The following is a 24,295-nucleotide window of genomic DNA, read 5'->3' on the forward strand; positions in this document are numbered from 1 at the left end:
AAGTGATGCAAGAAGAATCCAGTTTTTTTTTCTAAGGAAAATATTTTCTATAGTTCACTGATAATTTATACATATACATTAAGTCAGTTAGCTACAACGTAGGATCGGGCACATATATGCACCGGTCACAGTTGCCATACCTCATTAGCACAACAAGATGAACACTACATTCATAGAAATAGTTTCTTCAATGGTAGTAATATATAAAAGAAAGATTATATATAAGCATATAGTACAAAAAGAAAGAATTAGTTGGTAGGAAGAAAGATATACATTCAGTCAGTTACAATGTAGGATCGGGCATATCTGTGCATCGGTCCAACTTACCATACTTCATTAGCACAACAAGATGTATACACATACATACTTTATTTTGATTGTGAAATACAATAATTATGTACTTAAAACTTTTGAATAGTCTATGGGGGTATTTTAAATTATTAAAGATAGGTGTAAAATAGATGAGTAATGTTTGATATAACTAACATATTTGACAATAAAATAGATAAGTCCATGATGAAAAACTACTCATTCGATGGGAAGATAACTGATCATTTTTCAAGTTCTAGAACATGGGGATAATGACACCCGAGTTCGATTCTGTTGACGGTGTGGTTCTGAGGAAGCGTTTCTCACTAAAAGGCGTACTAAATAAGTATATAATCACTCATATCGCAACCTACTAGTCGAGTAAGACTGTATAGTCAGCCTCAAATAGTGTTCTTCAGGGTTGTCAACTATATCCCTTTCATTTGATTACGTGATAAACGTAACAGCATGAAGTTGTGAAGGTTGTTGGATTTTTATTGAGATCATGATAATTATCATTTGCTCACTAGTGACTAGCTTTGAGAGGTAAGTCTCGGAGTTCCAGTGAGAAGCCGTAAACAGTGGAGTTCAACCGTGTCGAGTGTAGGGCAGTTACCCACCGAAGACAACTGAAGATAGTAGATTGGTTGAAAATAGACATTAACACCATTGGATCTCTGCCCAGTGGTATAGAGGTTGAAGGTTCGCACGCGAGAACAAAGGTGTTAGGTTCGAGTCCGGCGTAAGAGATCGTCCCATACTTGGATGAAACGGCCATCCACTACTTCCAGGTTTTCAATGGTGGTTTAACATTGATTGGTTCATGGTTTCAGTAAAAATTTGATTACATTGAAGCTGAAGAAGCACTGGACAAACAGTTCAATACAGCCTTCCTTCGAGATATTCACAAACTCAACCAATTCAAAAGAGCTCTGAACAGCAGGTTCCAAGCCCTACAAGATCTATAAGAAGAAGAAACCACTATGTAGGACAACTGGAAAGGTATCAGAGCATTGACATCAACATATCAGGAGGTTCTGGGCCTCAAAGAAGCATCGTCATAAGGAATGAATCTCTATGGAAATCCTGGACAAGATTCAAGAAAGGAAGAACAAAAACACAGTAATTAAAAACAGCAGAACACGAGCAGAGAAAGTCAACACACACAGAAGCAAACAAGCAATTGAAGAAGAGCAATAAAGTCGACAAGCAGAAATACATTGAAGAACTGACAACGACGGTGGAAAAAGCTGCAAGAGAAGGAAATAAGAAACAACTATATGACGCGACGAAGAAACTAGAAGGGGAATATAGTAAACGAGAGACAGGTTAAGGACAAAGAAAGCAAGACAATTGCCGAGGTTTAAGAACAGAGAAAGAGATGGGTAGAATACGTCGAGGAACTGTTGAATAGACCAGCTTCAATATATCCACCGTACATCGAAGCATCACCTGCAGACCTTCCTGTAAATGTCACTCCAACAACGATCGAAAACAGGATGGCCATCAGACAAATCGAGAGTGCGAATGCAGAAGGACCTGGCAATATATATATATCGGTACCAGGAAAAGTTTTCAACAGTGTTGCTGAACCAGATGAAAGATTCGGTAGACGCTTAACTTTGAGATCAACAGGTCGGATTCCGTCAAGATCGGTCACACACAGACCGAATAGCCACACTATAGATCATCGTTGAACAATCGATTGAACGGGACTCGTCACTAAACATCGACTTCATCGATTATGAGGAGTTTGACAGTGTGGATAGGAGAACTTTATGGAACCTTATGTGACACTATGATACACCTGAAAAGATGATCAATATCACACGGAATACATACGACGGACTACACTGCAAAATAGTGCATGGAGGACAGCTGATAAAAGCATTCCAAGTGAGGGCCGGAGGCAGACAAGTTTGGTTACTCTACCTACTTCTCTTTCTTCTGGTGGTTCACTGGATTATGAAGACCTCCACATCTGAGGAGAGACACGGAATGGACAGGTTGGATACAACTAGACGATTTGGACTTCGCAGATGACCTGGCCCTTCTATCCCATACACACCAACAAATACAGGTCAAGACAACCAGTGAGTGAAGCAGAAGTCTCTGAATCGGTAGGCCTCAAAATGCACAAGGGAAAAAGCAAGAACCTCAGATACGACACAGTGGTATATCCTAGTGAAGATTAAATTATAGGTAACTTTTGAGAACTAATTATGGACAAACATTATACTTACATTCTTAACTATCCAGTAACTATATTATGTATATCTATATTCCTGTTAATATAAGTACTTTTTTAACCTATAGACTACTATTATACGATTTACTGTTGTGTCCAGTTCATTAATTACAGTCTCCCACATTCACATTCACTTTTGGGCTTGACTTTGTACAAATGTTATTTCCTATTTTGTGATGTGATCTGTTTGGCTTGAATATAAACCAGGTATGTTTGAAACAAATGGTTCGGATAGTGGGAGCTGATATTGGTGTTCTGGACTCAACTGGTAGGGTTAGGTGGACAAAGGACCGATAAAGACTCTGGGTAGTTCATACCGGTCGGTACATCATTGGTTTGGCACAGTGCTAAGATTGTATAAGTCGTATTCCGATTGGCGGATAAATCACGTGATACTTAGCCGTGTTAAAAGTCACAACAGAGAGCACCAACCCAACCACACTTGACGGAGAAACTCTGAAAATGGTGAAAACTTTCACATCTGGACAGCATCATCGATAAACAAGCATAATCTTATGCAGACGTAAAGGCAAGGGTCGGTGAAGTAAGGGCAGAATTTCCACAGTTGAAGAATACATAGGACTCAGAACAACTGTCAACCAATATCAAAGGGAGAATCTTCTAAGAGAACGTCGAGACAATTCTACTGTACGGAGCTGAAACTTCGTAAATACCATAACCATTTTCGAAACAGTACAAGTATTTATAAACAAATGTCAACGAAAGATACTCAATGCCCGATGGCTGGATAACACCAGCAACAGCCTACTGTGGGAAAGAACAAAACAGCTTCCAAATGAAGAGGTAATTAGGAAAAGATGTTGGAAGTGGATAGGAAACACCTTGAGAAAATCATCAAACTGCATCACGAAGCAAGCAATAACTTGAAATCCAGAAGAGAAACAGAAAAGAGGAAAGCCAAAGAACACACGGTGTCGAGAACTGGAAGTAGATATGAAAAGGATGAATAGCAACTGGATTGACAAGGACAGAGTTTGATGGAAAATAGTGGTGGGCGGCCTACGCTCCTCCACGAGGAATAACAGGCTTAAGTAAATAATTCTAAGTAACGACTACTAGTCAGATGAACAATAACACAAAATAAGAAAAAATAATGGAAAAGAATTAAAGCAATTGATGTGTGATTCAATTCTTTTGTGAAATATGTACTCATAAAGAATTTCTTGGCATCCAGAAATTAATGAATGAGAATGAGTTTTTTTTAGTGAAATGTGACAGTCTTGTTCCTTGACTTTGACTGCCATAAAACTAGACACCACTACTGTTGTGAACAAGGATTCAGGTATGGTAAACTAATTTATTGTTTTATGCGAAATCATGCGATGGCTTTGTAAAATACGAAAATCATACATTAAATACATTATTTGCATATCTTTCTTCGGTTGTCCTTTACATCTATCATTCTTTCAATCCTGGTGTTATTCTGATTACGCTTAGTTTTTCTTCCTCTTCTCTTTATTTCAATTTTCTGCCGGTAAGCATTTCACTTCCTATTCCTGCTACATACTACCTGTCTGTCCCGACACCACATTACTATTAGGAAAGTTAATTAGTCATTGTGGATCAAAAAAATTATGATGAGTATAATTGTGTTACCAGATGTGCACTGCTGTGAAGTCCCATAGTAGGATGAAATAGCTGTTCAGTGCTCCTTGGTTTTCAATGGATTTTTAGATTAGGTAGATTCGTGATAATAATATCACTCAATAACTGTCACAAACACCTATACTAGCAGTGAATATGTAAATCGGCTCTTTTATGTTAGCATCAAATCAATTAAACAAAGTCTAGTCAATAACTAATCCTACCTCATCACTTTGTGCACCGGGTAAATGAATCGAAACTGTTGGTGGTATAGATTGAGTTTGATCTAATGATTTTGAATGTTTCGATAATGGTCCATTGGATTGAATCGATGGAGAATCAGGACGTTTTCTACTTGATAAACCAGTTGTTGGTCGTTCAGAATTCTGTGTACTGACAGATTCTTCTCCACCAGATAAATCATCTGGATTATCCACTTCTGGTGAAATGGATAAATACATCAGAATATCTTCACATTCTCCATCTTCATCACTGAAATCATAATTAAAATATTCAAATGATGGTTTATATAAATCATTGATAGGATAAAACAAATGTTTGTTTGTAATGTGGTTTATAAAACTTTGAACAGGATGGACATCACAGTAGTTTTTGTGTGGGAAATTCATTAAAGAATCACTTATACATAATAGTTTCTTTTTAAAGTATCACAATACATGAGAATAAACCAGCATTTGCATTTAACACTTAACTATGTCACCGCTATTATCTCCATCTTAAGAAAAACCAACTTATCTTTATCAACTTGAAGATAGTTGAGAGAATTCTCTCAGTCATTTAAGTATATATACATATCTACATTAATTTGGTATTTGTCTAGTCGTTTTCGCTAACTGAATTGAAACGAACAAGTTGCAATACAGGCACTGATCTAATTAACCTGATAAATCAGTTAAAGATCAAATAATTTAGTGGTAACATGTCAGATTGTGAAACTGAATGACGGAACCCTAAACCTCCTTAAAGAACAACAGTACTCTTAAGACCATGAAATTTCACCTACACACGTATATGTATATATGACAAGCTAATTTTAGTTTGTACATTGATATAATGTACGTTGATATTGGTTTGATTCGTTTAAACCACAATATTATTTAGTTTTAAATAGATGGAGGGGATTTATATAACTTACCTTCAATAAATTGGATATAAGTATATTGATTTGATATCATCAAAGAACAATTACATATGAATTCATGTTGAAATATTCTAATAATCTAGTAGCCAATCAGTTAGCTAGTCAAATATAGTGTAGAACCTGGTACACGTGCACATCGGTTCAGGTTGCTTTACTTCATTAGCGCAGCAAGGTAAAAATATAAATAAAAATACTAGAGTAGTAGAAATAGCAACGCCCACAAATGTCCTGGTACGGTCGAGGGTGGAGACAGTCCGCTCTCCCTCTAGAAACGCTCTCACATGGTCACACGTATACAGCCACTGCCAGGGAAGTCCTACTCACTACCTTCTCGCGCCACGGGTGTAGTTTACGAAATTGAGAGGACGAAAAGCGAATGTCCGGCGCTTTAACCGCGTTGGTGGATGCTATATCTAGAGTTCGAATTCTTGATATACCATGTACAAATTTCGCACTCGAACGTTAGAACCCTTCAAGTCGCAAATGAGAAGATAGAAGACAAGTAAAAGGAATGCTATTCCAAACTATCGAATATGGTACAACACTCTCAGGTATTTATAGTTTTTAGTAAAAAGGAAATTATCATAGTCATCCAATCCGCATACAAAGGTGTTTGACATTTGTCCAGTATGGAAGCTACATGTAGATTTTCTGGAATACTCTTCTAAAAGATGATGGGATGAAATGTCTTCGGCTCTTTCAGAGCTTCTTCAAGTTCATCTGTGGGCCGTCCTCACAGTGGATGTGGAGGATCCACTTGTGGGAGTATGAAAACCCTGATTCAAAATTAATGGTGCACATGGGTTCCAGGACCCTAAGGGAACAAATGGCGTGTTGGTCATCGGCCAGCATGGGACTACATCTCCTGACGTTGCCCCACTGCCTCGTGGATCAGACCTTTAGGTCGAAGGCTCCGGGTGTGGCCCACTAAGAAAACCACCTGATTCGGTCTCGGCACCCAGGCAGTATCACAGCCCACACACAAATCAAGTGACTTGTGTGGCGCATATGTATTCGGTGCCCCTTCGTACCGATATTTATGTGTTCAAATAAATAAATAAGTAGCAACAAAGCCAATGGCAGTTGAAAGGATTAGACATAAACAATAGGATCCCGGAAGAGAAATCTATTGAATAGGTGTAAGAAAAAATTCATGATTGAAGAAAAGATGAAGAGTGAACGCATTTTCTCCACTGAGACCGGTCCCGACCCGTTTTTATCCTACTTCCCAAACCATTATTTATTATAATTGCGTAGAACCTAATTAGGTAGTCTAAATCAACCAACAGCCAATAACATAATGGAATGATATGATATTATGGCTTGATCGTCAAATTATCTTTATACCAGTAAGTATCTTGCTTTGAGGTTGGTAGTGGTTGGGTATATCCCAACCACCTCAGTTGATGAAGACTCACTACCTCATCAACCGATTTGCCATCTCATCCTAGTAACCCGTGTCTAAATTCAAGATATTTCATTCGATGGTTAAAACATTATGCTGTGAATCGCAAATCTCGGAATCCATGGATTGGATTTTTTACGATAAGTGTTAAGCACCCTTTGAAAATTTCCCAGTTAAATCTAAACATACATCAGTCTTGGAAATAAATCATCATGAGTTCAAAAGATTAACAACAATACATATGTGACAATTTCTATGTTGTAATTTAAATAATTTATAACACTGGGTTTTTTTCCGGCAACATGTTTGACTCTACTGTTAGATACACGAATTCAAGATAGGAATTCGAAACAATGTTGTCTCCAAAATACGAATAAAAAGGGAAGGCGAATATTTTCAACCAACACTTGGTATATAGGTACCTTAGATAGAATCTAATTGTAAGTGATGATAAAAGACTAAAGTATAGCACACCTAATAATTTTATATAATAAAAATTGTCATGCAGTATGAGCTACTACCAAATGGATCTCAAAATCAACTAGTTTGATTTTAACATTGATTTAACAATTCAATTACACTACATCAATACTATCTAAGTCTACTCGATTTCAAAGAATTGATAGAACATCAATGACATTTATAGTGAGAAAAAGTAAACCATCATGAGCGTAGAAAAACAAAGCGCATATATATTGGATAACGACTAGTCGACTCCCCCCCCCGAATGCCCTAATACGGCCGATGGAGAGAGTCCGTTTTCCCTCTAAAAATGCTCTCTCATATAGCCAAGCGTGTATAGTCACTGTCACGCAAGCTTTACTAACTACCTCACAGCTGGGATGTTTACGAAACCAATAGGACGAAAAGCGAGGGTCTGGCACTTAAACTGGGTTGGTGGCTATGGTGGATCTACTTAGGGGAAATGAAGAATCCTTATTCTAAACCAATGGTGTACATGGGTTACAGTATCCTGAGGGAACAAATGGCATATGAACATATTCTTGGTTATTGGCTTTCATGAGACCGCGTTTCCTAACGTTGTTGGACTACCTTCCACGGTGTGGGCAGCCGGGAAGTGACATCAGCCCTCATACCCGTAACAGCACAAGAGACCAAGGTGGTCACATTCAAATCCTTCCTACACCTCCTAATACCTCTCTTATCTCCATGACTAACCCTCCTCACGTCTCTTTATCACCTCGCACCGCTAGGGCAAACGATTTGAGTACGTGGAACGCCATTCCTGGTCTCCTGAAACCACGCTCTAAACTACACGTAGGAGCTTTTAACGTACGAACACTTTGCCAAATAGGACAGCAGGCTTCCTTAGCTAAAACTTTAGAATCTCGCGCCATCGATGTGTGCTGCGTCTCCGAAACGCGCATACAGGATCCGAGTAGCGTCATTCATTTGACCTCACCATGCCGAAATAAAGAACCGACTCGATTTACGCTTCGTGTATCTGGAAGCCCTGATTCTGCTTCCCGTGGCCTCGCCGGCGTAGGTATAGCATTGAGTCCTAGGGCAGAACTAGCTCTCTTAGAATGGATCCCAGCAGACAGTCGTTTGTGCGCTGTCCGACTGAACGGAACAGTAAGAATCCGGAAAGATAGGGACACTCGTCGTTGCCTCTTCGTCGTTTCTGCCTATTCTCCCACTGACTGCAGCTCAGATGATGTAAAAGATGAGTTTTACAGAAAGCTTTCGGACCTTCTCCGATAAGCTAAGCGCTCGGATGTAGTAATAGTGGCCGGTGACTTTAATGCTCAAGTAGGTAAACTTAGCGATAGAGAAAGACACCTAGGTGGATCTTATGGTGTCGTGGTTCAAAGAACAGATAATGGCGACCGTCTGTTGCAGCTATGCTCAGATAACCGCCTGTTCCTTGCAAATACTAACTTTAAACATAAGGAAAAACATCTTTTAACATGGCGACCCCCGAATTCGTCCCAACCTTGGACCCAAATAGATCACATCGCTATCAGCCATCGATGGAGGGGCTCGATAGAAGACTGTCGCTCATTCTGGAGCACATGCCTAGATTCAGATCATGCTCTAGTGCGAGAGCGCATTTGCTTGCGTCTTACTGGACGTAGGAAAGACGCTGCAAGTAAACCTCTTAGGGGCCTACTTAATGATAGTCAAGCTAAGAGTATATTTCAGGAACAACTAGGAATAGAGTTAGGCAGCCATGTATGTGATGCCCACCCCGATGCAGCATGGAATGATATCCGAAAAGCTGTGGAAACAGCAGTGATATCTGCTAGTAAGGTAAACCAGAAGGTTAGGGAGCAACACTGGATCTCAGCATCATCTATCGCACTGATAGATGCTCGGAAACTCATTCCACCCGGCTCTGAACATAATGAAGAGCGGAGTCAGCTTAAGCGCAAGCTGACAAGAAGTCTACGCAATGATCGCGAACAGTGGTGGGTAGCGAAAGCAAGAGAGATGGAAAAGGCAGCGGCAATAGGTAATAGCAGACAATTGTTCAGACTCGTTAAGGAAACCGGAATTAGGAACCCGACCGTTAGCGAAACAATCTCAGAAAAAGATGGACATATTATTCATCCTCAATCCAGGAGATTGGATCGATGGGCAGAACACTTTAGGGATCAGTTCAACTGGCCTTCAGCCACACTTCGGTTTCCCACGATCTCTAGTCAACCTGAATGGCAAGTTAATGTAGGTCCTCCGTCCCTTTACGAAGTTGAAAAAGCCATAGGAAATCTGAAACGAGGGAGAGCAGCAGGCCCTGACAGGTTTACTCCTGAGATTTTTAAGGATGGTGGTCCAGTATTAGCAATGAGATTAACTGAGGTCTTAGGTAGAATTTGGGAACTGGACGTAATCCCATCTGACTGGTCTCAATCACTGATTGTGCCAGTCTATAAGAAAGGACAAAAGTCCTCTTGTGACAATCACAGAGGAATCAGTTTGACTAATATAGTGTCTAAAATATTAGCTTCAATAATACTTCGACGCCTAATCAAAGCTCGTGAAGAGCAGATTAGAGAAAACCAGGCCGGTTTTCGACCTGGACGTGGTTGTATAGATCAGATATTCACACTACGTAAGGTTCTAGAACACAGACACACATTCAGATGCCCCACAATGGTAGTATTTCTCGACCTTAAGGCGGCATTCGACTCTGTTGATCGTGAAGTTCTATGGCAGTGTTTGTCACTGAAAGGAGTACCAACGAAGTACATTAACCTTATAAAGGCTCTCTACTCGAACACAACCGGTAGAGTGAGAGCTTATGGCGAACTGTCATCAGAATTGATTACCTCAAGTGGTGTTCGTCAGGGCTGTCCACTCTCCCCATTCTTGTTCAACTTTGTGGTCGACGTACTTTTAGAGATAACACTCTCCTCATCTAAATTTCCAGGGGTTGAACTTCTACCGGGAGGTTCACTTGTTGACTTAGAATATGCAGATGACATAGTTTTATTTGGTGAAGACGCTGATAAAATGCAGAGTCTTCTGACCACTCTAAGCAACAATGCAAGCATGTTCGGGATGCGATTCTCTCCCTCGAAATGCAAAATGTTGCTTCAGGATTGGGTTGCATCGACACCCGAACTAGTGATAGGGAGTGAGGTAGTTGAGTGTGTCGACCGCTTCACTTATCTTGGAAGTCTCATCAGCCCTTGTGGTTTGGTGTGTGACGAAATCTCAGCACGGATACAGAAGGCTCGACTAGCTTTTGCCAACTTGCGTCATTTATGGCGTAGGCGAGATATCCGTCTATCAACCAAAGGACGGGTTTACTGCGCAGCAGTTCGTTCCGTCCTACTTTATGGCAGTGAAACATGGCCGGTAAGAGTAGAGGATATTCGTAGGTTACTAGTATTTGATCATAGGTGTCTTCGAAATATTGCTCGTATATCATGGGACCATCGAGTAAGTAACACAGTTGTTAGGAAACGGGTACTAGGTAAGGATGGCAAATCAATTGATGAAGTAGTGAAACTTCATCAGTTGAGATGACTTGGACACGTGTTACGTATGCCCAACGACCGACTGCCTCGACGTGCTATGTTCAGTGGTATAGGAGTAGGTTGGAAGAAAGCTAGGGGCGGCCAAACCAAAACATGGCACAAGTCCATGAAGTCACTGACAAGTGGACTGAGTCATGTTGGTAGGTGTAGACTACCTGGTTGGGGACCGCGAGATGATAGCAACCGATGGTTAGAGACCCTGAATGACATGGCTCAAAATCGTTTGCAATGGCGCAGGTGCATCCACTCTCTGTGTTCTCCCAAATTCTAATCTTCTGAATCCTTCATGTCCCTTTTTTCCTCTTTCCAAATTTATTTCACTGGATTATACTCTTTAAATAACATCTCCAAACCCTAATCTTCCCGATTACTGCTTATACTCTTGCTACCTCTACCACTACGGGATTTGAATCGACAACTGCATCTCTGTGCTAATGTGGTGTGGCAACTCGAACTGATGTACATATGTACGAAGTTCTACGTTGTTACTGACTAACTGACTGACTGACCTTTTGGCTTGGAGAGTGGTTTCCTATGAAAACCATTTGCTTCGGTTTAGACACCCGAGCGGTATTCCAGCCCACGCAGAAGCTCAATGATTTGTTGTGCAGCACATATATATTTTGGTGCCTTTTTGTACCAATATTTGTGTTTAAATAAAATAAATAATTAGAAACCAGGACATTTATTTTGTTTCATTTGGTTTAACTTCCCATCTCACTGTTGATATTCGTCGATATATGATGGACTAACTATGTTGAGTAAAGCGCACTGCTGAGGAGTCCCATACTAAGATGAAACAGCTGTTCAGTGCTTCCAGGTTTCCCATGATGGTCTAGCTTCAATTGACTCATGAATTCAACTATTAAATTCTATCATTATTACCAATAGAGAATAAACACTACTCAATTAACAATACTCGTTTACCTGCTTAATAGAGCTTGTACAGGTTCCATAGTTTCAATATCGATTTCTACATCCTCTTCTTCATCATTATCTAAGAAGTTAGTACAACAAAGAATTGTGCTTTAAAGAAAAACTATTTCACTTTTTTTTAAATTTCAAGACACGTTAATACAACCTAATAACTTTATGCACAAAACTAGTAAATTATTAAAATGAAAACAATTCAACTATATAGAGTTATATAAATGGGATTATGTAATTACTGTTAAAACCGGTATGTTATTCTAAAACATTGTGAAGTTCATTGTTATATAACAAACTAACTACAAGAAATAAGCAATAAAATTTCATATGAGGTTAGTTCTTTTTCTGACAAAGCTCCACGACCAAACCATCCAGCTCAGAGAACAAAACTCCACACATTGACATCATTTGGAGAATAGATTTTACGTCTTCAGCAGTATGCATCCATCTGGACGATCTAGACTTCGCAGATTATCTGGCCCTCCTATCGCAATAACAAACGCAGGAGAAAATGACCAGTGTAGCAGCAGCCTCAGCAGAAGTAGGTCTCGATATACACAAAGGGAAAAGCAAGATTCTCCGATACAACATAGCATGCACCAATCCAGTCACAATTGACGGAGAAGATTTGGAAGATGTAAAAACCTTTGCATATTTGGGCAGCATCATTGACGAACAGGGTGGGTCTGACGCAAATGTGAAGGCGCGGATCGGTAAAGTAAGAAGCAGCATATTTACAATTAAAGAACATCTGAAACTCAAAACAACTGTCAACCAACACCAAGGTCAGGATTTTCAATACAAATGTCAAGACAGTTCTACTGTATGGGGCAGAAACCTGGAGAACTACAAAAGCCATCATCCAGAAGATACGAGTGTTTATTAACAGTTTTCTACGCAAAATACTTCGAATCCGTTGACCGGACACTATTAGCAACAACCAACTGTGGGAGAGAACAAACCAGATCCCAGCCGAGGAAGAAACCAGGAAGAAGCGCTGGAAGTGGATAGGACACACATTGAGGAAAGCACCCAACTGCGTCACAAGACAAGCCCTCACATGGAATCCTCAAGGCCAACGGAAGAGAAGAGGAAGACCAAAGAACACACTACGCCGAGAAATGGAGATAGACATGAGAAATGAACAAGAATTGAATGGAATTAGAAAGGAAAGCCCAGGACAGAGTGGGCTGGAGAATGCTGGTCGGCGGCCTATGCTCCAATGGGAGTAACAGGCGTAAGTAAGTAAGTATGCATCCATAATTCTATACCGTAGAACTTTTACATAATGTGGTGAGCAAGATACCCATTTAAATCAATGAATTTGGTTGATATTTCCTGATATTTTTAATCAAAGTGAGTTGTGACTGATCAATAACTGTCGACAGATATGAACAACTCCAATAAATACAAATATCCTATGTTGTAAACTTTATTCCACCTATTGACTGTTCTCTATTGTGTATTGTTCTGGTCGGAATTCGATCAAATATTGTAACCTAGTAGTCTAATGCTAGTAGCTTGAACAATTCTATTCTGCTTCTTCTTCTATGATATTTCTAAGAACAAAGTGAAGTAGAAAATTAAACGGAGTTTATTCTTATTTGTGGTGAAAACTAACTTCGGAATTGTATAAACACATATTTATAATTTCAATAGTTGAGATAATGAGCCAATTGAAGCTAGAACATCACGGGAAACCTGGTCGGCTAATTCGTCCTATTGTGGGACTTCTCAGCAGTGGATATCCACCACCCCGCCTCGCGAGATTCAAACCCAGCACCTATCAGTCTCGCGCGCGAGCGCTTAACCGCTAGACTACAGAGCCGGCATTCAAGTGTTTATGTCTAATTCCAACCAATCCACGAAATTGAACGACACATTCACCATTGTTTTTAGTGAGTTACTATCTCACAACAGACCTGGTTGAACTCCACTGATCACGACTTCTCACTAGAACTCCAGGAAATATCTCTAGCAATCTGACTGAATTTTGTTGTAATCAATTAATATTTCTTTGAAAAGACTAATAACTGTACCTGATAACCCCACACAAGTTAGAGTATTTAATTTTTTTTTCATAATCTGATACGTTGAACATACAAATTAATACAAATTTGTCACCGTTTTTGAAAGTTACTAGATCTTTAGGAACACTGATAGTCTATCATTAGTGTCAGTGCGATAGAATACTAACAACGCAGGTTGAACCTAAGCTCAAAGTAGAATACACTAATTGGTTTATTTTCAACTAATCAGTGTTAATTGTTCGTACAGAGAGCTCACTAAAAGCTTTTCTGATAAATTTCATACAAACCCTTTTCTGTGTCCTTTACTGTATATTTTAGTGTGTTGGGTATTTCGGAATATATACATTATCTCCACTCGATTCTCGTTCTGAATCGGAACTTTACATGTTGTTGTTTTTTTTAAAAAAAAACCCTTTTCATTGGATAAAGTTGTTAATCCTATGCATAAAACTCCTCTATCCAGGCTTGGAATCGGCGGTTACCTCTATAATAGCTTCAAGTTGATTTGAGTAAACTATAGTATCAAAGAAACGATAGTGTTTTGATTAATTCTAGAAGAAAACTTGTGAAGAAGTAGATGTTTGAAATTCGACTAGATAGTCAGTATCTTAGACCTTCAATACTGAGGTTTTACATTTTCATTGTTTCAGAACATATCGAAAGAGTATAAACAAAAATATGTTTAGTCTAAAGTAAAAATAAAAAAGGCTTCACTCAAATTGTTGGTTGATCACTAAATTCTTTCTTTTTTTTAGCTAGATTTATTAAAATACTTTTATTGACTTATATCATTTATGGACGACTTATGAGCGACGCTAAAGTGACCTTGAGAGTGTCTACCTACTTACTAGGGCTAAATGAGGGTTATAAAGCAGTTTGAAGAATAAGGATTATGATTTACAGATGATAGTTAGGGTTAGGAATCACATTCAGGGTTTTCATTACGAACTGACATCAGCTATAATGCCAAGACGCTATTTGACCAAATGTGTGGGTGAATTTCGCGCCAAAATCCAAGACCTATTATCGTAAATCTGATTGATTCGTCCATAAATTAGTCACACCTAATTTATTTGTAAATTGACGTTAATTAAACCATTGAATGCACCTTATGCATTACAATTTATTTTGTGTTCAACACACTGATTGTCAAAAAACAAGTCACACACTCACACACAAAAGAAAATAACACAATACGTTAAAATACTAAAAGTTAGGAAACTTATCTCTTTATAAAGTGTGACAATTGAGAAATTAAAATAAGTTGCACAAAATTGTTTTAAAGTGGATAAGAAATAATGTTATGGAGTTAAGAGATTAGTAAATAATGCAAACCTATAGCACAAATATATTCAAAAATCATCGTGACTCAGTGACCTTTAGAGTTTGGAATGATAAGTACATTAGATACCTACATCTAATTAATGTCAAATACAATGAAGTCCGCATCTTTTATTTCGTTTCTGATCTAATTAGAGATGGCAAGTCAGTTGATGAAATAGTGAAACTTCATCAGTTGAGATGGCTGGGACATGTGTTACGTATGCCAAACCACCGACTGCTCCGATGAGCGATGTTTTATGGTGTAGAAGTAGGTTGGAAGAAAGCTAGGGGTGACCAGACCAGAACGTGGCACAAATCCATTAAGTCACTGAAAAGTGGACTAAGCCATGTTGGTAGATGTAGACTACCCGGTTGGGGACCGCGAGATGATATCAACCGATGGTTAGAAACCTTGAATAACATGGCTCAAAATCGTTTGCAATGGCGCAGGTGCATACACTCTTTGTGTTCTCCCAAATTCTTCATGTCCCTTTCTTTTCTCCTTCCAGAGTTATTTCACTAAATTATACTCGTTGAATAACATCTCCAAACCTTAATCTTTCCAATTACTGCTTATACTTTTGCTACCTCTACCACTATGGGATTTAAATCAACAATTGCATCTCTGTGCTAATATGGTATAGCAACTGGAACTGATGTATGTACATACGAAGTTCTACATTGTTACTGACTGATTTATTTCTAATCTCCAGTATAGATGTAATCTACTACGATGTATCCGCTGGAGACCAAATAAAAGCGATTAATCGAATTCGCTTCTAAGTATTAACATGAAAGAAATAGAAATCTTTACAATACATAATAAGGAAAGGTGGTGTAACAGTTAAACCACTGAGTCAAACCTACTTTCTCATATTTTGAAACTGTTACAGACCTAAAGCTGAATAGATAAACTTATACTTGACAAAGTTTTCTAAAGATTGTCATTTCACAAGAAAACTAAAAAAAAAGTTAATCAACTTTAAAACAATCTCTAAATAGGATTAAGAAAAATCTAAACTAAGTTATAGACTGAAACCTTATCGATGGATCGATCATGAAAGGATCAAGAAATAAAACTATTCAGTTTTTGTTTTTATTAAATTCTCACTTCAAATGAATAAAAATAAAACACCAATAGCAACAACGAAAAAATCAATGGAAACTGTAATGTGATTATATATTCTTTATGTTAGACAGGTGAATAAGTTAGAAACAATAGTAATGCTTAAACAGTAGGAAAGTGCATAAAGCATTATTGTATATATTAGATAGAGGGGGGGGGAAGTAAAAACAATAGGACAACTCACAACATTTTGTATGCAATGATTTCAAAGAGATTGAGTCTGTAAAAAAAGCTGAATCTTATAACAAACAATCTATGAATGTGTTGATGATGATTACAGTGATTACATAATATAATGATCAAGAGATTATGTCCTTTGGTTAATTTAAACTAAAATTTGAATGACTTTCTATTTAGTAAGGAAAGTATATCTATGAAATCAGATGTTAGAATTGCACTAGTCCATCAAATAAATATATAAAGTAAGGTTATATAAACCTTATTTTGCAAAAGTGACGGGTATATATTAATCTTAATACCTTTAAAATATTAATCACTTATAGAAACATTGTTCCATCACTATTTCTACTACTTAAAATATAGCTGGAAGTCAAGCTCTTCAGCTATCTTATAATTATGTCACGTCTTACTAGAATCCCGTGCACAGAGACTTAGGCTGAATTCAGTTTATTATCTGGACAATGAAATGACTATGGAACAGCACAAGAGAACATACGCGTTCAGTGTATTCATCAACATGAGAGTTCAGAGTCCGCCTTGGTCTTTCAGTAATTCCTCAATCTTCATAGAGGTCAGTGAAACAACTGATACACTTAAGAAAAGCGATTACCTTCGACGTACTGTGTCTTTAGATCTCCTAATATTCAGATGACTTGGACATAGGTATCACATATCCCAGTCACATGTTATCCCACAGTGCAAAGGTGATTAGTATAAGGGAAAGGAAAATATAGAGGTAAAGAAATAAAGACGTGGCATCAGTTGATAAAGTCAATAAGCGTTGATCTGAGCCCCCAAACTCCCTGGTACGGTCGAGGGTGGGGACAGTTCGCTCTCCTTCTAGAAATGCTCTCACATGGCCACGCGCATACAGCCTCTGCCAGGAAAGTCCCATTCACTGCCTTCTCGCAACACAAGTGTCGTTTACGAAGTTAAGAGGAAGAAAAGCGAATGTCCGGCGCTTTAACCGGGTTGGTGGATATGGACGATCCACATAGGGGGTTGGAAAACCCTGATTAAAACCATTCGTGCACATGGACTCTATGATCCTGGTGGAACAAATGGCATATGAACCAATTATTGGTCACCGGCTACCATGGGACTACATCTCTTTACGTTGTTTCACTGCCTTGTGGATCAGACCTTTAGGCCGAAGGCTCCAGGTGTGGCCCCCTCAGAAAACGACCTGTTTCAGTCTGGGCATCCAGGCAGTATCACAGCCCTCACACAAATCAACGGTAACTGCTACTGGGCTCATTGTTACTGTGCCGGGCATATATATTTGGTGCCCCCTTGTACCAATGTTTATGTGTTCAAATAGATAAACAAAATGAGCCATGTTGGAAGGTTTACGCTTCCTGATTGCTGTCCGTACGATAATCGTAGTCAGTGGCTAGAGACTTTAGGCTTAAAATCGGTATCAATGATGAAGATGCATTCATTTTTTTATTTTTGTTTTCTAGAATTTGAGTTTTAGTATTATTCCATACATTTTATTTTTAATTTTATCTGTTCCCTCTAAACTATACTCTCGCTGACTGACTTTGTCATCATTGATACTAATAATTTAGCTTAGTTGTTTTAATTTTCACTACTGTGATAATTTATGTGTGACAATTTGGACTGGTGTACATTTTTAGTGTTCGGTGGAGAGGTGAAGTTCGCAGCAAGCTCTACTAACTATCTAACTGAGAATTTTTTTTTCATACTAACGTTGGTAAGTCGGGCGAAAATTAAATCTACTATTATTGAAATTTTAATTCATTGTCGACTGTGTGAACTACGAACAGTATATTCTTCAATCGGTCATGACATTCAATTATGTCTGTTTTGTATTTTATGTTTTACAACATAAGAATGTTATTTTAATAGAGAACAGACTCGTTTTCCGGACAACGTACATTATGTTCTCTTCTACCCGAAGTTTGTGCTGATGATGTCGTTCAGAAGAATGATGAAAGCTCCACAACCAAACCATCCAGATCAGAGAACAAAACTCCATTAAAAATTACATTTTGTCTTCTTACATTAGTTCAATTGGGGAGATGGGTCAATAGCTCGATCTCGTGAGCAGTTATCTTTCGGCTACACCGTATTATTGAGTATTAACTACCAGTTGGTATTTTATTTATTCATTCAATTCGTAAAACATATACTATAAAATAAAATTGTGATTTACTAGTGTTTAAGTACGTCCTCACGATCAATGTCGAGTAACAACACCTATTCACACAAACAATTGTCTTAATTGAACCAAATACATAGAAATGTAATAAATTCTGTGTTATGATTGCATGTTTGAACCCTGCCCCATCTATTACGGTTTGGGTAACCGAGTAGTATCACTAGCCCTCATACTTCGAATTCGGCTTGGAGCCACTTACACTAGATTGTACTTAGTAAACGAATTAATAATCATAAGGTTGTAATCACACATAGAGATGCACTTACTTTTGTTCTCTTCAATCATTTTATCTTCATCTTCAACATCGAATTCCGATTCTCTTTCTTCATATTCCACATTTTCATCGAGCTCTTTAAAGTCTGGAGCGAAAGCTGACCAGTTTTGCTGAGCGTAAAAATTTATTTTGAAAAGATTTGACAAATAAAGATTTCGCTTTTCGATCATTAACAGATTATGGAGTATAAACGAATAATCAGATGGTGATTCTTGTTTGTTAGCTTGTTCATTTTACCACATTACCCGACAAAAAATCTATAATTGATCACTATTATCAGCTGGATATTCAATAAGAATCAGGAAGCGTAATATAGGCTATTTCATTCTACCTCAGGGCTCCATCTTAAAGTCCGAAAGTCTTATTCTAGATGAAGTTATAGGTGCACACACGACTGAAAAGTCTTAAACTAACAAGTAACAACATAAGTATCTGGTAAGGTTAACTGGATTATAGTCAATAGTGACTGTACGTTACTAGTTTGAATTATTCTATATACGTCATTGTCTGGCTTTCCAACTTGAATTTACGTAGTGATCATAGTTCAAACAATGTAGAAGATGAGTCCCATAAAAAACTGACTGATACTAATACACAAAATTCCTATATCCAAACCCATGATGGGCTACTGAATGAGAAGACTAAGAGTAGAGAAGGGAGTTTTTTTTGGGCTAAACCGGTTCACATGCGTAAGCACTCATATATATATATATAATAATCCTTAGAAAATAAAACCACTTTTGGCCAGTAACATGCGCTTGTCATTAAAAGATCTTTGATTGGCACAACGTGATCACTTTATTACATTCCCGTCCTAAAAACGTTCAGCTTCTTCTGCGCTGACCACGTCAATCCTGACTAACATAATCAATAAAGTAACCCAATTGCAGTTTGGAGCCAGGGAATTCTTAAACTGAATTCAGCCCTCTATGTCGTAGGTGATTCACATTTCATGTCATCAATTTCGTAAACCACGTCAATGGCTCTTCTTATGATGACGCCTACCACTCAGCTAGCCCTAACTGTTTCTTAGATATATTGATAACCCATGCGAGAATCAACGTTCAGTTCACTTTACTACGTGTTTATAGTTTTGCTTTATTTCCTGTGGATACATTGCGTCAAAAGAAGTGAGAGTTTTTCTCCCGGACACTGCTTAATCAGGGGCGATACCCTTGAGCGAGGCTGAGTTCAAGGTTGTTCTGTATGATCTCGGGAAATCATGGGTGATCTTACTCCGTTAAGCTCCCCTTGTCGCTTGATGAGGGCATTTTTGAAAGTATCAACGAAACGCTTAGATTGACCTTTCGATTGAGGGTGACAGGGTGGCGATCAAATATGTATAATCGCGTTCTTTAAAGAGAAGTCGGAGATTTTCAACATGAATTGAGGCCCGTTGTTTGTAACCAGTGTTCCCAGATAATCAAATTGCCCGAAAAGTTTATTCAACATCGTGATCATTGGTGTCGATGAGGTTTGATGCAATAAGCAAACCTCTGGCTATTTTGTAAACGAGTTAACGATAACGAAGAAATGTTGACTATTTATCGGTCAGTGACATGCACTTGTCATTGGAATGTTTATTACCCTACTGTGTCAGCATTGTTGGCTTTTACATAATTCGTACAACTCGTATGTCGATAAGAAACAAAAAAAAACTGTTAACGGTACATGAGTTACATTTTACACATTACCATTAATTCTACTCATGTTTTCCTACGTATCTTGTTAATTTCATCACACTATAGTATAGTATTGTATTATTAATCCTAATTAGGAAAAACTTAACCTAATAATTGTTTTTATGTCATTTTACTAATCATTAATCTGGCCTTTTGTTTTAGTAAAAGGCGGGAATTTCCTTGATCTGTAGATCATGTCAAAAAGAAAAGAATAGGTTGGTGCCCTCGTACGGCCGAGAGTGGGGAGAGTTCGCTCTCCCTCTTGAATCGCTCTCACATGACAACGTGTATATAGCCACTGCCTTGGAAGTCCTAGTCACTGCATTCTCGCGGTATTATTGTTGTTTACGAAATTGAGAGGATGAAGAACGAATGTCCAGCGCCTTGACCGTATTGGTGGACACGGAGAGTCCACCTAGGGAAGTTGGAAAACCCTGATTCCAAACCAATGGTACACATGGGCTCCAGGAGGAATTGGAGTTGATCGAATGGCATGGCTCGGCCATGCAGGCGTGGTCTCTGCTGAAGGTTACCTTATATCTTCTATTCATATTAAATATATTGTTCTTTCTCTAGCCTAACCTTGTTCTTCATCATGTATTGGTAGTTGTTACGATACAGTGAGTTGGTGTAGACGATGATGTGACTTCCACGTAAGATCTTATAGGTTAGGCAGTTATATCATGACAAATCTACAATTTTAGGATTAGGTCTATCATTAGAGCAGTACTAATATCATAGTAGACCATAATTCTACAGGAGTACAGATTGGCTAGTAGAGGGACAAACAAAATCCAAATTGGGGATATACTTGAATTCAGCTCTGTCAACTTCAAGCCTATCTGGTGCTAGTTTATTGAGTCCAGAAGTCACATGTGCCCCCTCAGTGTTGATTAGATAGGTTACTGTTAGTTTACTTTTGGAATGTTGAGGGTGTGATTTGGTTAACTTTGGGAATTCCGCGAGTGTAACCTAGTACTTAGCAGCTAGGGCACGAGGTTCTATTTTCGGACACACAATTTCAACATTTAATATCGGATGGCAAGAAATATAATGCCTACGAAAAATGATGGATTTAACAAACAATTGGGCTACAAGTTGCTACGAAGTCATCAGCCACGTTTCCGCTATATTTTTTCAAGCACAGGTACTTTGTGTAATGGCATACTGTAAAGTGTCATATGATGACCATAGTTCCACATTAGTAAGCCCGACTAAAGAAACGCAACCTATAACTAATAATCCTTATAACTTTCTCGATCGATTTTATATTTATGTTAACCCAGTATTCTAATAGTCCTCTGATTAATGCTCACATGTATTATCGTAATGTTATATTAACATACTAGCTCAATCGATAGTAAAAACTGGTCGTCTCTATTAACTAATTAGCTTTGATGGTTCGTTACCAAGCTTTAATAGCATTTACCTGCTTCAGAGACATAGACTTGATTAAACACCAAGCTCTAGCAGATATGACCTGTAAAGAGCGTAAATATACATTGACTAACAATGCGATCAAGGATTGAATAGTTATCTGGATTTAATTCTTAGTGTTCCTTCGCTTAACACCTCATCCTGTTTTAAACTATGCACTATCCTGTAATATCTTTTCTTCTGACCACTGCCTGCCTAATTTCATATTTTCGAGTTCCATTGCCAAACAACAATGATGACACTACTCCAAAAACATACGGTGAGTTTAAGCTATAAGTTTTCTGCAATCATAAGGTCATTTTAGATGGCTCATTCAATGACAACCACACAATTATCTGGATTCATTCAATTGTTCTATTCCGAGCGAGTGACAAAAACGTCAACAGCATCAAGCACCCTAGAATTAACTGCCATACTGCATGTTTTATTCTAGATGCTTTTGGATCATTACTTCTCACGAATAGCGTTATATATGTTGTCTACTGAATAATCTAATTTTCAAAAATAATCCAGGCCAGTTCAACTATATTACTGGATGATTTTTTGTACTTAACATGTATATATTTTCCAGTTGCTTTTGCCACATATTTGTAAGTGTCCCTAGGCTAAATGCCCGACCGTTGTTGCTACCTTGACGTGGTGGTCAGGCTTGCCTATCGTGATGAAGCAACCGAGCTATACTGGCTACAACAACCGTTCCTCAAGGTTCTACCATGTCAGACAGGTCGGTTGAAGAACGGTAAGACTAAAAGCAACAAATCCAAGATCCGAAGGCGAAGTTGTACTGCTGACTGTACAGAGGTGTGACAGCAGTAAAGTGTTTCCTTCAGACAACCAGCATGACAGCGATGCTGCCTTCCCACAAGGAGGGGTGGGGTAAGAAAAGGTCGACCCTAAAAATGCACACCTCGCCTTATCCCACAGATATCCGTCTCCGGCGGTAAGGTCTCAACAAGTACGGAGCTAACACACAAATCACCCATAAAAAGGTCGTGTGTGACCGACCACGAGCAGTTGTCCCTTGGACACTGCGGTCACGCTCCCAGGTCACTAAGACCACCTCTAATCGAATTTCCTTTTCAGGTACCTCCAGAAGAACCCTTCCACGGTGTGGGCAACCGGGAAGTGATAACCGCCCTCATACCTCTAACAGCACTCAAGACCACTGTTTTCATAATCAACCTCCGTCTTCAATTCCTATTATTCCTCCTACATCGACTTTCACCTCTAAACTTCCTTTTTCGGCTTCCTCCTCAAGTGTCACCATAGCCAACGATTCTAGTGCTCAAAACTCTGTCCCAGGTCTACTGAAACCTCGCTCCAAACTACACATTGGTGCCTTCAACGTACGCACCTTATGTCAAATCGGTCAACAGGCTTCCTTGGCTAAAACCCTAGAGTCTCTTTCCATTAATGTATGCTGTGTCTCCGAAACACGCATACAGGATCCCATTGTGGTCATTCACTTGACCTCACCTCGGCAAAATGAAGAGCCAATGAATACATCCTCCGTGTATCTATTCACCCAACGACCAGTTTTCATGGACTGGCAGGTGTGGGCATAACACTAAGCATGAGGGTGGAACAAGCACTGTTAGAGTGGATCCCCGTTAACAGTCGTTTATATGCTGTTCGACTAAACGGCTACGTAAGAACTCGGAAGGATAGGGACACACGTCGTTGCCCTTTTGTCGTTTCTGCCTACGCTCCCACCGACTACAGCTCGGATGATGTGAAGGATGGATTTTACAGAAAGCTTTCTGAACTTCTTCAGAAAGCTAAACGTTCAGACATAGTACTCGTAGCAGGTGACTTTAGTGCCCAAATAGGTAGTTTAAACCAAACAGAAAGGCATTTAGGTGGGTATTTTAGTATTCCGGCACAACGAACAGACAATGGTGATCGTCTGCTGCAACTGTGCTCAGACAATCGTTTATTTTTAGCAAACACAAATATTAAGCATAAGGAGAGATATCGTCTAACATGGCGACCCCCTACACCAAACCAACGATGGACTCAAATAGACTATATTGCCATCAGTCATAGTTGCAGAGGGTCAGTAGAAGATTGTCGCTCATTCTGGAGTACCTGCTTGGACTCCGACCACGCCCTAATACGGGCACGCATCTGCTTGCGCCTCACTGGACGCAAAAAAGCCACACTAAAAAGACCCATTAGAACTGAATTGAGTAGCGAGAAAACTAAAAGTAGGTTCCAAGAACAACTGAGGTCACAATTAGGTAGTTCTGAAGACGAGGCTGACCCAGATGTTGCTTGGAAAGATATACAAACAGCTGTGAAAACAACAGTGACATCTATCAGTGATCTAAACCACAGGGTTACAAAGAACCAATGGATTTCTTCAAGGTCTATCACACTGATGGATTCTCGC

At 38.8% G+C, this 24,295-nt stretch overlaps 1 protein-coding gene across 1 annotated transcript in view; it reads right to left on the bottom strand.

Annotated features, from left to right (window-relative positions):
• Positions 1-10,874: 10,874 nt before the first annotated feature.
• The window catches only part of RBBP5 (Retinoblastoma-binding protein 5), a 29,420-nt gene continuing 15,999 nt past the window's right edge, over positions 10,875-24,295 (bottom strand). The window contains exons 3-4 of the mRNA XM_051215445.1: positions 16,330-18,894; positions 10,875-11,733 (exon numbers count right to left, since the gene is read on the bottom strand). Of these exons, the coding sequence (XP_051065949.1) occupies positions 18,706-18,894 (189 nt within the window). The 3' untranslated portion in view covers positions 10,875-11,733; positions 16,330-18,705. The remainder of the gene's footprint in view (positions 11,734-16,329; positions 18,895-24,295) is intronic.

Source organism: Schistosoma haematobium, chromosome 4 (genome assembly GCF_000699445.3).
Source record: "Schistosoma haematobium chromosome 4, whole genome shotgun sequence".
Taxonomy (NCBI): Eukaryota; Metazoa; Platyhelminthes; class Trematoda; order Strigeidida; family Schistosomatidae; genus Schistosoma; species Schistosoma haematobium.